This window comes from Phyllostomus discolor, chromosome 13 (genome assembly GCF_004126475.2).
Source record: "Phyllostomus discolor isolate MPI-MPIP mPhyDis1 chromosome 13, mPhyDis1.pri.v3, whole genome shotgun sequence".
NCBI classification, from domain to species: domain Eukaryota; kingdom Metazoa; phylum Chordata; class Mammalia; order Chiroptera; family Phyllostomidae; genus Phyllostomus; species Phyllostomus discolor.
In genome coordinates, this window is record NC_040915.2 from 62,491,732 (window position 1) to 62,509,626 (window position 17,895).

General features: G+C 53.1%; 1 protein-coding gene across 3 annotated transcripts in view; it reads right to left on the reverse strand.

Moving 5' to 3' along the window:
- The window catches only part of GNB1L (G protein subunit beta 1 like), a 59,284-nt gene that overhangs the window by 3,291 nt on the left and 38,098 nt on the right, over positions 1-17,895 (reverse strand). For 2 of the 3 annotated variants that reach the window (XM_036014579.1, XM_036014581.1), the window contains 2 exons: positions 16,611-16,760; positions 11,828-12,043 (listed from right to left, as the gene is read on the reverse strand). In XM_036014579.1, the coding sequence (XP_035870472.1) occupies positions 11,828-12,043; positions 16,611-16,760 (366 nt within the window). The remainder of the gene's footprint in view (positions 1-11,827; positions 12,044-16,610; positions 16,761-17,895) is intronic. The other variant, XM_036014580.1, reaches the window with a different exon arrangement.

Below are 17,895 nucleotides of genomic sequence, written 5' to 3' on the forward strand. Positions count from 1 at the left end.
TCTTGCTATAAACAACCATCAAACTGAACAAAATATACTAAGCAACTATGTCCAGGCACTGGACAATAAGAGGGAGAGGGCAGCTGATGAGAGAAATCTCCCAGACACCCCAGCAGCTCTCTGCCCAGGGAGATGTCCCAGCCACAAGTCAAGATGGGGCCTAGCACTACGTGAAGCCAAGGAGGTAGGGGTCAGAGTGTGGGGCAGCTGGAGCAGCTGTAATCTGTGGGGTGTAGCAGCGGCATCAAAGACTGAAGGCCGTGTGTGATCCCATGAGTTCTGCGTGAGGCTGGGCTGTGCATGCTCAGGGCACCACACCAGTTTTACCAGACAGTAAACCTGGTAGGGCAGCTACAGGGTTAAACAGAACAGACACAAGAGACCAGCAGTTACCTCAGGGTCAGCTGGGCCAGAGTACAAAGACTGTGTGACAACCCAGTGTCCTCTGAGACACCTGGCTTTGAGAATAAGGGTTACACCTTAAAGCAGGGCCCTACTGTGACAAAGCGGGAAACCAGGCCCTCCATGTTTGGAAGTTGGTCCCACCACATTAGAGGAGCCTGGGAATGAACCTGGGCTTTCCACAGACCTGCCCTACCAGAACACCAAACCAAACCTATGCAAGTTCAAAGTGAAAGCCAGTAACTGAACTGCCTGACAGAATAGAAGTGAATATTCTTCAAGGTGAAATAATAGAATTTAGAATCTCTATCACATATTCTTTACAATGTCCAGCACACAAACAAAAAATTATTAGACAAGTCAAAAAGCAAAAATATAATGACCCAGAGTCAAGTGGGGAAAAAAAGCAGTTAATAGAAATTGATCCAGAATGTCACAGCTGTTGAGCGTATCAGACAAAGACTTTAAAGCAGCTATTTAAATATATGTAATTAAAAAAGAAAGTGCATTAAAGTAATTACCAAAAAATTGTCTTGATGAGTGAACAGATAGGAACTATTAATGGAGAAATGAAAATTACCAACGAAGAACCAAAACAGAAGAGCCAACACAATACTACAGGAGAAAACACCGTTGGAAGATGGATGCTGCCCGACTAAGACTTCCTATAAAACGACAGTAACCAGATTATGTGGTATTGGTGAAAGAATAGACAAAACAGATCAATGCAATAGACTCGAGAGCTCAGAAATAGACCCACATAAATGCCGTCCACTTGATCTTTGAAAGGAGCACAGGTCATACCATGGAGCAACGACAGTCTTTCCAACAAATGGTGCTGCACCAACTAGACGTCCACATGCAAATAAAGAAAAAAAAGAATTACACATGGACCTTATACCCTTTACAAAAACTAACTCAGAATGGGTCACAGGCTCAAGTATAAAATACACAACTATAAAGCTCCTAGAAGACAACACAGGAGAAAATTTAGATGACCTGGGGTTGGCAGCGCCATTTTAGATACAACACCAAAGGCACAATCCCTGAAAGAAAGGACTGGTCAGCTGAATTTCATTAAAATTAAAATTGTCTGCTCTGTGAAAGACACTGTCAAGAGAATGAAAAGACAAGCTACAGACTGAGAGAAAATATTTGCAGAAGACACATCTGATTGTCATCCAGAATCCACAAACAACCCTTAAAACCCAGCAACAAGAAAACAAACAACCTAATTAAAATATGGGTCAAAGACCTTAACAGATACCTCACCAAAGAAGATATACGGAGGGCAAATGAGCATATAAAATGATGCCCCCCAGCCTCAGGCCATGCCGTATGGCAGTGGTGGTGGTGGTGGTTGGGCTGGGGGGTGATGTGCCTCTGCTCAGCTGCATCCTAAGCAGCTCCTGCAAGTCCATGTGGCCCAGGCCAGAGGGTTCCCTCTCTAACTCCAGGCTGGGGAAGAGCCAGCAGCCGCCACTCTGCAGGAGCTTCAGCAACACAACTCAGGTCTCACAGTGCATCTCAGAAGCAAGAGACAGACGGTCAGACAGGTGCAGACGGAAGCCGCACACCCCTCCTGCAAGTGCGTCACGCACTGAGAAGCAGCGCCAGTCTGCTGAACTTCCCAACCAGGTTCACTCTGCAGAATCTTCTTCACTGAAGTTTCAGGGAGCATGTGTTCCAGGTCACCGGTTCCCTGGCTTTCCCGAGTAGGGGCTTGGCGGTGAGCAGAGCAAAGGTGGCCCTACATGTTTATGAAGCCCTTCTCCCACCTGAGGAGCCAGAGGGGAGGCTGGGTGCACTCAGGGCTCCGCAGCACCAGCCTCTGGGGTCCCCTCTGACTGGACGTGTATTTCAGACGAGTCTGTCACTGCTCCAAATATTCCACCTCCAGGGCAGGGTCAAGCCAGAATGAAAAAGTGACCCTTGCTCAGCAGGTCTGTTTAATGACAGCCTCCACTGTCCCTACCCTGAAAGGTGAGGGGTTAGGCTGGGAATGGCATGTGGGGTCAGTATACCAAGTGTGCATGGGAAAATAGGGAGCCTTACTTAGAGAAGAGAAAACCCAGCCATGTCTTCAAATGATTATAACTTACTTTACTAGTGCATTTTGCAAAGGTTTTATGAAACCATCCATAACATATTTTTTTCCTTAGATTTCTAGACTTACTGGTGTGACAGCTAATGCAATAACGATTTGTTTCAAATGTCAGTGCTTAAGCTGTACAAAGCTGATTTTATACATTTTTCTTGTTGGCTGCATTGTAGTTAATGAAATTAAACACACCCATTGCATTTGTCCTCAGGGGACAAGGGACTGAACACACCACTGGTTTATTTTTCTATTAAAATAAATTGCAGACAGCCGCATTTGAATGGCCCCAAGTGGGGCTCACCCAGGAGCCAAGGGACTTTCTGGGCTGCCGGGTGCCATTCATCAGCGCCAGGGTTGGACTGGGGTGCCCGTGTTCAAGAGAGTATGGCATCACCCTGGCCGGCGTGGCTCAGCTGGTTGGAGCGCCATTCCTTACACCGAAAGGCTGGGGGTGTGATTCCAGATCAGGGCACACACCTAGGTTGTGGGTTTGATCCTTGGTCAGGGCACATACAGGAGGCAACCAATCAATGTTTCTCTCTCTCTATCCTCAACGCCCATCCTCTCTCCCTGTGACCAATAAAAGTAACGTCCTTGGGTGAGGATTAAAAAAAACAAACTACTATTGGATCTTAATGCAATCCTGGATAAGAATATACTTTATGCTATGTGAAAAAAATCTTATTACTAGAAACCACAAAAACTAATCATCATTACTTTTTTTAAGATTGCATTTTATAAGAAAACACTCAAATGTGTGCAGCTATTTTCTTATGTTGAAAAGTTTTTTTTGTCTGTAATGAATTAATGTATACAAAATACTTTATTAATAGAACAATACGTGTGATGCCAATATTGATTTAAAAAAATTAAAACCAACTACCCTTCTGGCATGATAAAAGTATCGAATTAAATCCATGATTTTCACTCATCTAGAATGCTGTTAAAACTTACTCCACACCATCTTTAAAATTTGAGAATATTTTTAGTATCTCTGGCTTTACTTTGCCAGAATCATTATGTCATATATGTATAAAAGAAAAAGGTGAATATGTACTTGTACGAATCCTTAGCTGGAAATATTCCTATAAAGTTGGCTAATTTATATTCACTTTATATTGTATATGGATTTCTAATATTTTTAGTCCTGTGTCATTTAAGCTTCTTTCATTTGAATAAATTCACTAAATATTCCTTAAAAAAAGATGCTTCCATCATTTTTCATCAAGGAGATGCAAATTAAAACAACAAGACACCACCACACACCCACCAGAAAGCCGAACATCTGGACGCAGACACCACCGAGTGCCGGGGAGGATGTGGGGCACCAGGACCTCGTACTCTCGGCTGGTGGGAGCAGGCAAAAGTGCAGCCCCTTTGAAAGACAGTTTGGTGGCTTCTTACAGAACTGAACATACTCTCACTTTACAATGTAGCAACTGCACTCTTTCCTGTTTGCCTCAAAGGAGCAGACCCTTAGGTTTGGGTTTGTCCACTCCAAACCTGCACGTGGATGTTTATAGCAGATATATTTATAAATGCTAAAACTTGGAAGCTAGCAAGATACCTTTCAGTAGGTGAGTAGATAAACTGGGGTACATCCAGACAATAAACTATTATTCAGCACTAATAAGCAAGGAGCTATCAAGCCATGAAGAGACATGGAAGAAACCCAAGTGCATATCACTAAGTGGAAGAAGCCAATCTGAAGGCTACATGCTGTGTGATCCTAACTCTATGACATTCTGGAAGAGGCAACACCATGGAGACAGTGAAGAGATCAGTGGTTGCCAGGAATCAGCGGGAGGGAGCCCAGATGACTTTGGGGGGCGGGGGAAACACACTGCGTGATGCTGTAATGGTGGACACACACCCAAACCCACAGGATGTACAACCATGAGTGAACAGAATGTAAGGCATAAACTCTGAGTGATAAACCGTAACAGAACTAAAAGCTGAAAACGGAAATGAAAAATGTGTGGGATAGGCTCAACAGCAGATTGGAAATTATTTTTTAAAAAATCAGTAAACTGGAAGACACATTGATAGATATGATCTAACCCGAAGAAGAGAGGGAAAAAAGACTGATGACAACTGAACAGAGCCCTGGGGACCCCCTGTGGGGTGACATCAAACTGTCGAACTTAGAGCCGTCCCAGGGGAGTGAAGCTGCTGGCAACAGCGGTGGACAGGAACTCTGGAGGGAGACAGGGACGTGTGGGAAGCAGGGCACGATGAGCTCACCTCAGGAACAGTGGGGGCCGGAAGACAATGGAACAGTGGCTTTAAAGTGCAAGGCGAAAACCAAAACTGTCTTCCCTAAATTCTACAGGCAGCATTCTTGGGAAAGGAGGGTGAAATAAAGACATTTTTCCTGAGAAACAAAAGCTAGAGAACTTTTCGCCAGTGGAACTCTCCTACAAGAAATCTAAAGGATATTCTCCCAGCTAAAGAGACGTAAAACCAGATGGAAACTTGCACCTACAGGATGAGCACCAGAAATGGGAATAGTTGAGTAAATATAAAATACTGTGGTTTTTATATCCAGTGAGTTTTACGAAATAACAACCGATGCTTTCGTGTAAAGTGGTAACACTGTAAGGCAGAGTTTCTAGTGAGTGTGAAAGCAAACTACGTAACAGCACAGCAGAGAGTGTGGGAGGGAGGGTGACGAAATCGTGCCAGGGCGGGGCTGTGACATGCTACGGGCAGTGTGACCACGTGAAGGAGAGCTGGGTAAGTCACAGAAACAGACTGTTAGCCTGTGAGCTAGCACTCAGACAAAAAATATGACAAGAGCTATGTACAGTGAAGGAACCAAGAGAGGAAGTAAAATGGAACACTAAAAAAATAAATATTTGATAACACACAAGAAGGCAAGAAAGGAGTAAAAGAGGGTCAAAAACGGAAGTAACAAGTGAAAAACAAATACCACGATGGCAGACTTAATGCCAGACACATCACTAATTATATTAAGTGCAAACAGACTAAATGCTCCAATTAAAAGGCAGAGATTGTCAGAAAGGATCAAAGACTACAAAAGATGCTTTTAAATATAAAGAGATCCAGACAGGTCCAAAGTTAAAGAGAGCTGTATCACGCAAAGAGGAAACATAAGAAAGCTCGTGCCTCAGCTCTCGCGTCAGACAAAGCCGACTTCAGGACAAAGGATGTCACAAGAGACCCAGAGGACGTTTTCATCAGGATGTGGTAGCCGTATTGAATGCTTACATTCCTAGAGACGGAGCTTTAAAATTCATGAAGCAAAACTGACAGAACTGAAGAGACAGATAGGAATGTTCACAGCCACACTCCGATGCTGTAAGACCTCACTCAGTAACTGGTCGGAGACCAGACAGAAAGATGGGTAAGGATACCGAAGACCTGAGCAACACCGCCACGCACCTCGACCTAAGTCGGGCTGACAGAACACTCCGCCCAACAACTGCAGAACACATGCGCTTTCACCAAGATACACCATGTGCTGGGCCAAAACACAAGCCTCAATAAGTATCTGCATACTGACATTGTACAGGGTACCTTCACTGACAGCAGAATTAAACTAGATTAAAGATACCCACAAATTCAACAAATATTTGGAAATTAAATAATATACTTCTAAGGAACCACTGGATCAAAGAAGAAATCACAAGGGAAAATAGAAAGAATTTTCAACCGAATAAAAATGAAGACACAATAAATCAAAATTTGTAGGACAGACCCACAAAGGCTGGCGACTAGACTGGCGGCTGACTCTTCCACAGCCCTGTGGAGGTGCGGTGGGGACCCAGAGAAGCACCTGGGTCTGGGGACACCATCAACATGCTGACTCACACTCAGAGGTCCCAACTTCTGGAAAGGAGGACTTGAGATGCAAATGTGAGGGCAACATTTACAGCACAAAATAGCAACAAAGAGATACAATGTGTGTGAAACCAGCTCAGTGAGAGACAGTTGCATCTGAAGGAAGGTGGAAGAGAAAGGATTGAAAAATAAATAAATAGAAGTTATTAAAGGATGTAGTCACCAGAAGAAACCTGGCCTGAGCCATGTTCAGTTGGCAAAATTGGCTTTTAGGCAAAAATCCTTTCTAGAGATAAGAAGAGGGACTAAAGAAAAGGTTCAATTCCCCAGGAAGATCAGCATTCTGAACTCGTGTGTTTGTAAGCCAGCTTCAGAATGCAGAAAGCAAAAATGCATGGGGTACAGGAAAACTGAGCAAGATGTGTGGCAGCTGGAGAGTCCACCTGACCCTTCCTGGGGCCCCCGGGTCACGGGCGCGGCGGATGCCGTGCCTGGCCCAGCGCGCACAGGTACAGCCGTGCGTGCAGCAGCGAGAAGCACTTCCTTCCCGAGCACATGTGGAATACTTATGAGAACTGGACTGGCCTCCACATTTCAAAGAGCTGATATCATTCAGACCTTCTCCTCCGACCACAATGGAATTAAGTTAGAAATTGGAAAATAAAAAATAACTGGGGGGAAAAATCAAACATTTGGAAACATAAAAACACTCTAATCAGCTCAGCAGTCAGCGAACAAATAAAGATCGGGTCCGCCCAGAGTGCGTGGTGATGAAGACGGCGACATCCTACAATGTGGGACGCAGACTTCGGCTGCTGTGAGGAAGGCAGGCCCGGAACGAATGCGTCATGCTCCCCTCTCGAGTCAGCGGAGCCCAGAGCGTGCGGGCGGGAGGCAGGGGAAGAGCAGGGCAGAGACGCTGGAACAGAAAAGAAGACTGACCAAGCCGAGGCTGATTGGGGACACAGAAGGGACGGCGCTGCAAGTGCAGCCGAAGTGCAAACCATCATCATAAACAAGTTTTAAAAAGTCAATATGAAAATACCTGGAAGGGTTTAATGCCTATTGACAAATTCCTGGAAAAATGAAACTTATTTTTAAAAAATCAGGAAACCTAAATTAGTCTAAGAAGAAAATCAGACCTTCCCTGCCCCACGGGTATAGGCAAGGACTGGCCCACAGCCACCAGAGAAACAGGCCGCCCACCGTCAATGTGTCCAGAGATCAGCAGAGGAGGGAATGCCTGCTGCCCAATTCTGGGGCCCCTGACACCCGGATACCATAAGCAGTGTGAGGCAACAGAAGAGGGGGTACAGCTCGGTCTACTGACAGAAAGATGACCCTGAACAACTCCAGCCAAGCCCCTCAGAGCACATGCTGTGAAGCGGGTTACTTTAGCACTATACGATTGTTTTAATGTTATCAAAAACTGAATAAAGCAACTCACTAAATTAACAGACACAAGAAGAAAAGCCATGAGTCTGACAGCCTGACGCAGTATCACGATCCAGTCTTTCCCCACCAGCAGTGGGACAGAACCTAACCTGACAACGGGAGTCTGCCAGCCCCCACAGCACTCGCCGCTCTCCCCATCCGGCCGGCAGCACGTCTGGGATGCTTGCGGTGGCCCCTGCTTCCACTCAGCGTGCCCTGCACTCTGGCTCCACACAGGCGGCCAAACTCGGGCACTCGCTGGCGCAGGGCCACGGGGCAGACGCACCATGCATGGGCAAGAAGACAAATTCCACACGTGTGCCCACTTGTGCAGGCGTGCATCCGCCCAGCCCTTCCCGGCTTGCATGGCCGGAGCACTGGCAGTCGGAACCAGCACCAGAGGCTGACCATCCTTTTCTTTCCTGTGAACTTTGTCCCCGCGCCAGCCAGTGTGCACAAACCTCCAAGGCGGCTAAGACACCTAGCGCTGCCCTCGGGTCAGCTACAAGACTCACCCCACCTGCCACCTTGCAGCTCCTCCCGGAAACTCCATGGCATCGAGGCAGAGGCCTACAGAGAAGCCTGGCTCTCGCGCAGGCGATGAAAAAGAGGTGCCGCAAGTTTCCTGGGGACCTAAACTGGAAGAGATCAGTCCCGGTGCTGGGGCTCTTGTTCCTAAGGAGGAGGAAGTCCTGTCAAGGTGTTCACGGTGAACATGGCCAGAGCCCCATCCCACTGTGTTCCTGAGATGCGGATGGCAGGCTGGGTTGTGCCCATAATTCTCTCTCGTTATGAAATCAGGAGAAACATCCTCGGTCAGGGTCCTGTGGGCTCCCTCCAACCTGCCCCACACGCCCTGCTGCTGACACTTTAGAGGGAAGTCCCTGGAAGGGCTGTGGAGAGAAGGGGCAGTGGCCATGCAGCGGGGACACCTGGTCAGCCTCAGGCACAGTGAAGATGGGGGGGGGGGCATATGGTTAGTCTGCTTCCCAGTCCAGGCTGGCTGGGGTGGGGGGGCCTCATTATTATTTAAAGATCTAAAAATATTGCTGGCCGTAAATCAGCCTCTGCTTCAAGGCTGCGGGCCCTGCCCCAAGTACAGGAGGAAGGAGCAGGTCTGTGCACCACCTGTGTCTCGTGACAGCTGAGGCCCAAACCCCTGGTGGCGCTCTGGAAAGCCACCTCAGAAAGGCAGGTAAGCAGCCTGGTGTCGCAGTGTGTCCTCAAGGTGACAGGTTCTGACGCAGGTAACTGGGGGCTCCTAGCCACCACCTCAGCCCCTGGCCAAACCTGTCTTGGACCAGGCCCCTCCGGAAAGGATCCCTGGCCACCAGTGGCTCTCAGAGCACATGACCTCAGGTGCCAGGAATGCGCACGCGGCGCGGCCGCCATCTGTTTCCCATTACCCACGCTCTGCTGCGGGAAACCTCATCTGCGTCTCCGCGCCCAGCGCCCGCCTGGGAGAGATTGATTTGGGCTCATTAGAGACTTCGGCAGCAGGCCGAAAGGTGAGGCACATCTGTGCCCACGTGGCTTGTGGGCTGGTGGGCAGCCACATCACAATGCCCACTGCAGGGCTGGGCACAGCGCACCGAGGGCCCCTGGGCCAAGGATGCCTATGGACGCCAAGGGCCTGGAGGCCCCCAGACGCTTCCTCCTCAGAGGCTGGTGCTGCACAGCCCGAAAGTCCTCAGGGCCTCTGGGCCAAGCGACTTCCAACGTCATGCCCACTGTCCTGGGTGGGGTGGCTGTGCTCAGCGGGCAGAGGAACTCCCCGGCTTGGACGAGCACTGCTGAGCAAGGCCCCGGCCTGGGCCCCGCCAGTACACCAGCCACGTCCATTGCTCCCCTTCTGCCAACAACCTTCCAGTTCACTAAGAATTGCCCTCTGCTTTAACTTTTCAACTTATTAGTACAGTAAAAAGTTCATCTCTGGAACATGCCCCATAACTTTGTCTTAAGTTCCAGCAGCTGTATTCCAAATAAGCAAGGAGAGACCAGGCCGATGTGAGCTGGGATGGCAAGAAGGCCCACTCCTGGGGACCTTGGGGTGCTGCAGCTTGGGGTGCTCAGGGAAGCCGCCTGGGCCCTCAGCCATTTGTGAAGTCAGGCTGATGGAGTTTAAGGCACAGAGGACTGGAGCACTTGACTCCACAGTGAGAGGGTCTCAGAGAGGCTTGAGGAGCAGGAGGGAAGGGTGTGAGGGAGCACCCTGCTGCCACAGGAGGTGGGGAAGGCTCTGCACCCAGCTAGGCTGACTCAGCTGCTGAGGACCCAGCACCAGTGTGGCTCTGCTCCAGCTCCAGAGGCGACGACCATCATTATGACTTTCACTGCCACTCCCAGCAGGTCCACAGGCCCCGTTCTCTGGGAGGAAGGCACAAGAAGCTCAGCCACCCCTCACCGGGCCCAGCCCCCCTGGGAGGACTGTCTGACCACCTCCTACCTTCAGGGTCTCTATGGGTTCCCTGGGATGACGGAAGGATGGAGGAATGGTTGGAAAGTTGGGAGGGGTGATGCCAAAGAAGTGTGAACTTGTGCCCTGTCCCCAAACGTAACATGTGACCTCCTCCTTCTCCCATCTTGTGGGGTGCCTGCTCTGACACTAACCCTGGTCTCCAGCAGGGCTGCTGTTGATGAGACGCCAGCTGCTGCTTCAGCTCTAACATGCATGGGCACCTCCCAGTCTCACTCCACCTGACCTCAGTGTCTGTCCTCCGACCTTCACATCACTGCTCTTGGGCACGCACTTCGGCCCCTGGCTGTCCTTACTGTGTTCCCTGGGATGGCCTGGTGACAATGTGGCACCAACAGGTTGCAGCCAGAGCATGGAGATACCTGTGGGGTGCTGCAGTGTGTCCGACTCTCCCCTGGGGCCCATCCCTTACCCCATCCCACCCCATGTGCCTCAGGGTCCATTGGTGCCCACCCAGGGCCACCTCCCCCAGTTGTGGGGTCTGGTCTGGGCAAGTGTGAGGCAGGCTTGGTAGGCTGCTGGGCAAGGCTTCCCCACCTAGAGAGGAGCCTGGGAGACATCTTCTTCAGACTCCTGTCTACGGAGGGCAGCCTAGACCACACAGCCCTGCAGAGGAGGCAGCCACCAGGGCCCATCCTTCAGGGCACCAGTGATGAGGGCCCAGCTGAAGCCCGAAGCTGGGCTGCTGCTGCTTCTCCTGGCACCCCTAGAGCCCTGCTCCCTATCAGACCTGGGGTCACAGAGCTGCCTTTCCAAGGAGCCTCTACTTGCTGGCTGTGGTCAAGCCTCAGCTTTCTAAGACTGCTTGACTAATGGGGGCTCCTCGCCCACCCCCAGAAGCCACTGTGCACCCAGGAGACCCTCCGGGAGCTGGGAGGCATAGGACACACCCAGTGGCATCCCATCCCCCATGGCCTGCAGCCCCTGTCCAGAGTGAGGTCTGGAAAGGAGGCTCCCCATCCCCAAACTCCATCCCCCCCATCCCAAACAGGGCTGAGCAAGCAGGCTGGGCCAACCTATTCTAAGCAACAGGCACAGGCTCAGACATGGCCCCCAGGTGCTCCACAGGCACGCTAGATGGAAAAAGCATGGGACATTATGAGGTTTACCGGGACACTGTGGGGAGGTTTTCAGCAATGCCCCACTCCACCCTGAGGCCCCGCATCCCTTCCCTGCTGCCCGTGAGGAACGGCCTCCCTGGGGCCTGCTTACAGACCGCCACCCAGGCGTGACTCCGTGGATTTCTCCACATTGGGCTATTTTTGTTTTTTGATTAATCAGTTCCTTACTGACCAAATTCCTCTGAGTCTTTGCAAATGGGCTTGTGTACTTACTCCCGGACTCTACATGCCTTTTCTCTAGATGGACAAGACGTGACTGCTATTAACCCAAGGTCTGAGAGAAACCCAAACCATGGTGAACGGTTCACAAACGCCCACGCCCCTTCTTCCTGCGCGGGCCCTGCAGACAGGCCCGCCTGCACCCCGCCTCAGAGTGATTAATTAGCCAGCGATCTGCAACAACTCCTCTTCATGCCTAAATATTGTTTCAGCCTATCAGACTGTTAGTGCAGAGTAGGATAAATGACACCTCGGGTCTGGCGCACTGACCTGCAGGGCCTGCTGCTCATCCAGGCTCCAGACAGCCAGCGCCTTCTCCGCGGAGCCCGAGACGCCCCTGGCCTTCTGGGAGTCAAAGTCAAGGCCCATGACGGGCTCTGTGTGGCAGGCGATGCGGCTGCACACCTTCCGCTCGGAGACATCCCATAGGCCACCGATCCATCCTCGTAGCCCGGCCAGGAGGAGCGGGCGGGAGCTGGAGTCGGCCCTGCGGGGAACAGCACAGGTCAGCTCCGGAAGTGTCCTGGTGTGTTTTGGGAGCAAGAGACTTGAGCAATGGGCTGTCTCTCCTGGGGGTGGCCCAGCTGGGGAGCTGTTTCCTGTGTTCTTCACAGGGCAATACCAGTTCAGAGGCTCTGCCCACCCCCTGGATGGCCGATCCCATTGGTACAGGGCCTGCATGGGCTGGTGTTGGGGCACCCCAAGGACTGGGGCTGGAGGACACAGAGCTCCGGGCAGCTTGGCACGCCCCGACCTGACACTGCCACCACGCCCCTGCTCGCCAGCCTAGGTCCCACCAGGATCGCAGGGTGCTGCAGGGCCCTTTCCACAGGCCTGAGACTCTCGACCACCCCTTGGTGGGGCCCGTCACCTGTCTACAGCCACCAACCAGAGAAAATTGCGAGCTCTTTGTCAATGAAAAATGAACTTTCTGTGCTTTGTCAACGTCACTGCGGAAGCCCCCCACCCCCGCCCCAATCCCTGGGCCGGGTGAGCCGCCGCGGCGCTGAGCTATTGTGATAAATGAGGGCACAGGTCAGAGGGCCTGCGCCCTGGGCAGACGCCTCGTTTATCTGGCCTCTGTATCAACTCCAGAGGGGCGCTGCAGGATTCCAAGTCACCCTGGCACCGAGAGTGGCGACACCATGCTTGGTGCCCCGTCCTCAGAGACTACCAACAGGGCATGCCTCCAGGACTGGTGCCCAGGCTGCCTCTGGGACAAAGAGCACACTCTGGCTGATGCCTTTTGCCCTTCACTTGTCTCAGCATTCCCTGCTGAGCTGCATGGGGCTGGCCTCACGTGAGAGTGAGAAATAACTGAGCACATCCCCTCCAACTGAGCTCCAGCTGGGCCTGGCCCTCAGCCTCTGGATGGTCAACCCTGAGAATGGGGGCCGGGGCGGCTGGTCAATGAGGCTGCCCCCAGGTCACATGCAATTCGAGGAAGGTCCACTGCTGGCGGGCAAGGATGGCACTGAGCAGTGTCTGGGTCTCACTCGGTGTGGGCCGATACAGGGCATCACATAGCCCTGCTCGCCCACCTGCCAGAGCTGCTGTTCATGTGCTGTGTGGGCGCTTGTGCCCACCCAGAGGGGCTCTGGGCCCAGATGCTGCACGTACCATGCAGAGCACCTCCCCACAATGTTCCTGAGCGCTCAGAAAGAACCCTCCTTTGGCCACACAGGCGACCTGGTTTAACCAGAGGCACGAGGGTGTGTGAGTAACATGAGTGGATACCATGTCCTCAACCCAGAAGCAGAGCGTTCCCCAAGCATCAGAGGGAGGCTGTGGGTAGAGTGCACGTCGTGGGGCCCAGATTACGATGGGAGCTGGGGGAACCTGAGGCAGACGGCTCTTTGATCTGGAGGAGACGGCTGTGCCAGGGGACAAGGCTCACAGCCCTGAGAACTACACACAGCCACAGTGAACCCTCCCAGGCCAGAGCTGGGCCAGTGGACACTTCTTACACGTCCCTGAAAATGCTTATATAGTCACTTTTTCTGTGATGTGTTCACACAAATGAAAACATAAAGGAGGAGCCTAAGGAAGTGAGTAGGGGTCCTGGGAGGGGGCCTGTGACATCCTGTGCTCCTCCCTGAGGCCCTGCAAGCTGACTGCTACACTGCCCACTCGGGCCTGACCGTGTGAGCAGTCCCTAGACGGGCCCTGAGACCGTGATCTGGAGGGGGGGGTGCAGCACCCCTCACTGGCTTGTGCACAGAGCCTGCTGGCTTTTGCCACCAAGCAGCACAGGCTGGGGGGGGGGGGGGGCGAGCATCCCCGATGGTACTGTCGCACTTGCCCTGTAGTTCTGTAACTGGGAAGAACTTCACTTTGGCTCTTCTGGTGTAAAATTTTTTACACTACTTGCTTCTGAAGTACAGAGTGCTTTAAGCAATGGTCAGGCCCTCTGCTCAGGCAGCTGCTCGCAGACAGCTGTGCCTCTCTAGAGCGGGCCTCCCCTGTGGGCTCCCGATCTGGACCCAAGGCAGGGCGAGGGCCAGGTGAAAACAGCCTAGATGTGCTGTCTGAACCCCAACCAGGAATTCGCACCAAGCCTCAGACCACACCTGTCAGACCTCACCTCAGTGGCTGGCTGCGAGGAACTCATCTGGGGCCTACTTGGGTCCGTTGCCTTTGGGACAGAGCTCTGACGTGTTCCCATCCACACTGCCTTGGCCCAGCCTGCCCCCTGGCTCCCTGGGCACCCTCTTCCCTTCCCCAGGCCTCCTGACACTGCTGACACATCTTTTTCTGTTGATTTCTACAGCGCAAGCCCACATGATGCCTGTGGCCTCCGGGTTCTGAGCACCTCAACTAGTTCAGGGGCTGCTCACTACCGACCTGCCGGCTGAGGCGTTACAGGGAGGCCAGAGCAGGAGCCAGACTGGCCTGCAGGGGCTCACCCAGCAGCTGCCGGGGGGCCCAGACGCTGAGCTCTGGCCTGCAACCCCCACCTGCACTGCACACCTCTCCAGCTTCTTTCCTAGCATGTGGGGTCCCTGTGGCCCCTCACCCCAATGACAGGCTGCAGGTACGACAGTGCTCCTATGGCCACAGGCCTTTGGTGGCCACACCCACAGTGCACACTGACCTCCATGGGGTGAGGACCTTAAGTTACTATGAGGATTTGCCCAGTGACCCCTCCAATATGTGTGGTTGGGCCAGCCTGGAGGGACCCCAGCAGGCAGGTCCTGCTTGAAGCACCTCGAGGTGCTGAGGGGAACCCCTAGCTCAGGCAGGGCCCCAGCTCTGAAATGGGGGTGAACGACTCCACATGAGGCCGGATTCTGGTGGTCCTGACGTTCTGCGAGATAATCATCATGACAACGCAGGTCCACCTCCCCGAGGGCAGAAACGAGAATGTCTCTGAAAGCTTCAGGAAAAAACACCACTTCAGGACATTCTGCCACACTCAGACTAATAAACTGTAACCTGGATCTCCAGGTTTGGAGGGAAAAAAGGGACATTTAAGATTAACACAGACTTTTCTTTCGTGTTGGATCCGTATCAGCCAACAAAAACGTGATTTGTCCTCTGTCAACTATATTAATTACCGTAACAAGTTTGTACATCCCGTTTCTACACATTTTTCTGCAGGAATTTTTACATGATTATGCAATGACACCGCTTCCAGGGAGTGGAGTCTGAGCGGATGCAGTCCCCGACATCCTGCCCCTGGGCGCAAGCGCCACACCAGCAGCAGCGTCAGGGCCTCGGGGGTATTTCCCACCAAGCTCCACTGCAAACCTGCTGGCGCCGGGAGCTCAGTCACCCAGGTGACCCTGGGATCCTCACCTCCCCACCCCCAGGGGCTCCTTGGAGGGACTGCGGCAGCGGCAACACAGAGATCCCCCATGCCAAGTGGGAGTTATCGGGGAAGGAACTACAGAAGGAAACAACCACTGGAAAAGGCCGGGGAATCTCTCTGGTCCTTAGACGGCAGAAGGCTGGGGACTGGGTCTCTGGGATGCCTGTCCCCATGAACCCCACTGGTCATGCACACACCTCCAGATGGCCCGAGTCCATCTGGTCTAACTCGTATGGAGAGTGCAAACGAACACTGAGGCACAAGGCAGGGATCACTGGCGCCTGATTCTGGACCAACACAGGGTGGCCCTCAGAAGGTGCCGGTCAACTGGACAGTCTGAGAAAACGGCCCGTGGGCAGCACTCCCGAGATGGGCACTGGTTGGTGACTTGCTAACCCCGAGTCTGCCACGGCCAAGACGCTGCCCAGGACTCTTTCTAAGTGAGCACGCCAGGCCATTTCTCTGCTGGCCAAACACGAGAGACCCATAGAGTGGGCGTGCATGTGTGCACTTTGAACCAATGTTGACCTCTGAGGTGCTTGGGTTTGGCCTCCAGGGGAACCAGGGCCTCTGGTGGAGGTGGGCAGGCCCAGGAGGACCCTCCTCAGGCTTCAGGAGCAGAAACCCATCCTTCTGGAATTGGGGACTGAGACTGTGCCCCTCACCCCCTGGCCTCCCAGCTTCTGCTACCAGCCCCAGGGGAAGCCTCCTGACCCTCGCTAATCAGAAAGAACAGCCACCAAGTGTGGCTGTGAGGAAAGTCAGCATATTAAGCCCACTCCTGCTTCTCTAAGGCAAAAAAGTCACAAAAATGAGAATCCCAAGCACACCTGGCCACGCAGGCTTGCGGGGTTAGTTGGTACTTCCCTTCCAGCCCTGTGCAGGGCCATGGACTGGTGTGCAGAAAGGAGCAGAGCCCCTTCCCGGGAGGGGCTGTCTCAGCTGACCCAGCTGTCCCTCCTCACTGCACTTCAGGGGGTGCCCCCACCACCCCCAGCCCCACCTTCGGAGGACAGCACAAGTGACGCTTGCCCTGGGGCAGTTTGCAGGAGCATCCTTCCAAGCAGTGTGAGGGTAGCGGGGGTGGCCAGCGATGGGCCACTGTAGAGTCAGTGAGCACACCTTCTCCCAAGGGGCTAATTGTCCTGCTGGTTCCAGGATAAACCAAACCCTGAGTGGGGCATGATTCAGGGCCTGGCGGGCGTGGCCAACAGGGCGTGGCTGACGTGCACTGGGCCTTACCTGCCACAGCTCCAGGCACATGGGCATGCCTGGCTTGGCATCTGCCTCTGGCTTCAGGGTGCACACTGATGTCTTGGATGGCATCTCCAGAATCTGAATCTGACAGTAAGAAAACAAGTTGATTTGGGCCGGCGCCAAGTTGAGTCTGTTCTATACAAACAAGAGAATTTTAAGGCGATTAGCCAAGACTGCTGCGAGTTTCTGTCTGCTCCCGGTAGGAACCTGGGAGCCCGACCTCCTAATTAGGCCGCACAGGCTCATGGGCTCCAGTGCTACCAGCCTTGCGAAACAATGTGCATGGCGTCACTCCTGAGTGACCGGCACATCCCTCTGAGTAGCATTCCCGCCCAGCGGCTGCCTCTGGCCTCTCCCAATTTTACCTCCTTGCTGAGCAGGAGGCCTGGCTCACTGAGCACTGCCTCATCTCACCCACTCTCCTGACCTCTGCTTGTTTCCCGTTCCTGCTGTGCATTTTACATGGGAACAACTCTGCACTCTCAGGCATAGCAAAGGGTATAAAGACTTTTACAGGGACCACTTGGGCACCCACCACCCCGCCTAGGAAATAACCATGGCATGCGCCATGGGAAGCTCCGTTTGGAGCCTGGCAGCACCCAGTACCCTGTTCCTCCACCCTGGGTGCCGCGGCTGTATTTTGTGTCACTTGAACTGGGCTGGTGGGTATGCCTTCACTGCCCTGCACAGCCAGCTCACATTTGGGCCTGTCCACTGAGTTGGGCCAGGCTCTGTCCCCAGCATCAGCAGGGGATGGCTGAGGCCACAAGGGACAGGCTCAGAAGCTGAAGCCCCACAGACTGGAACTGGGCTCCCAGCCACCTGCATCCCTCATGCCTCAGCTCCCTTATCTGCCCAGGAGGGACAGGGTGCCGCTCCTGCAGGGCCTGGAAGAGGAGAGGGGCTCCCATGAGACCCAGGCCCGATGTTTCAGGTAGGGGTGGGAGAGGGTTCAGCTAGCCCTTGGCTCCATGCTGCATGCACCTCCACTGTCATAGCAGCAGTGAGGGGCCACTGTGGAGCTGCACGCCACCCCTCACTGACACAGAGGCGTCCTCTGGTTTGCAGACGAGAGGTCTGCATTCCAGAGGAGTCGAGGGCGTTGAGGGGACAGCTGGCCTACTGCCTGATACCCAGAACACAGAACCCCCGGTGTGGAGAACTGGAGGCGAGCTTGAGTTGTGCAAATGTAGCCGAGCTGCTCTCCCTGACGCACACAGAACAACAGGCCTGAGTCCCAGGGTAAAGGCCCAAGTCTGAGTCTCAGTTC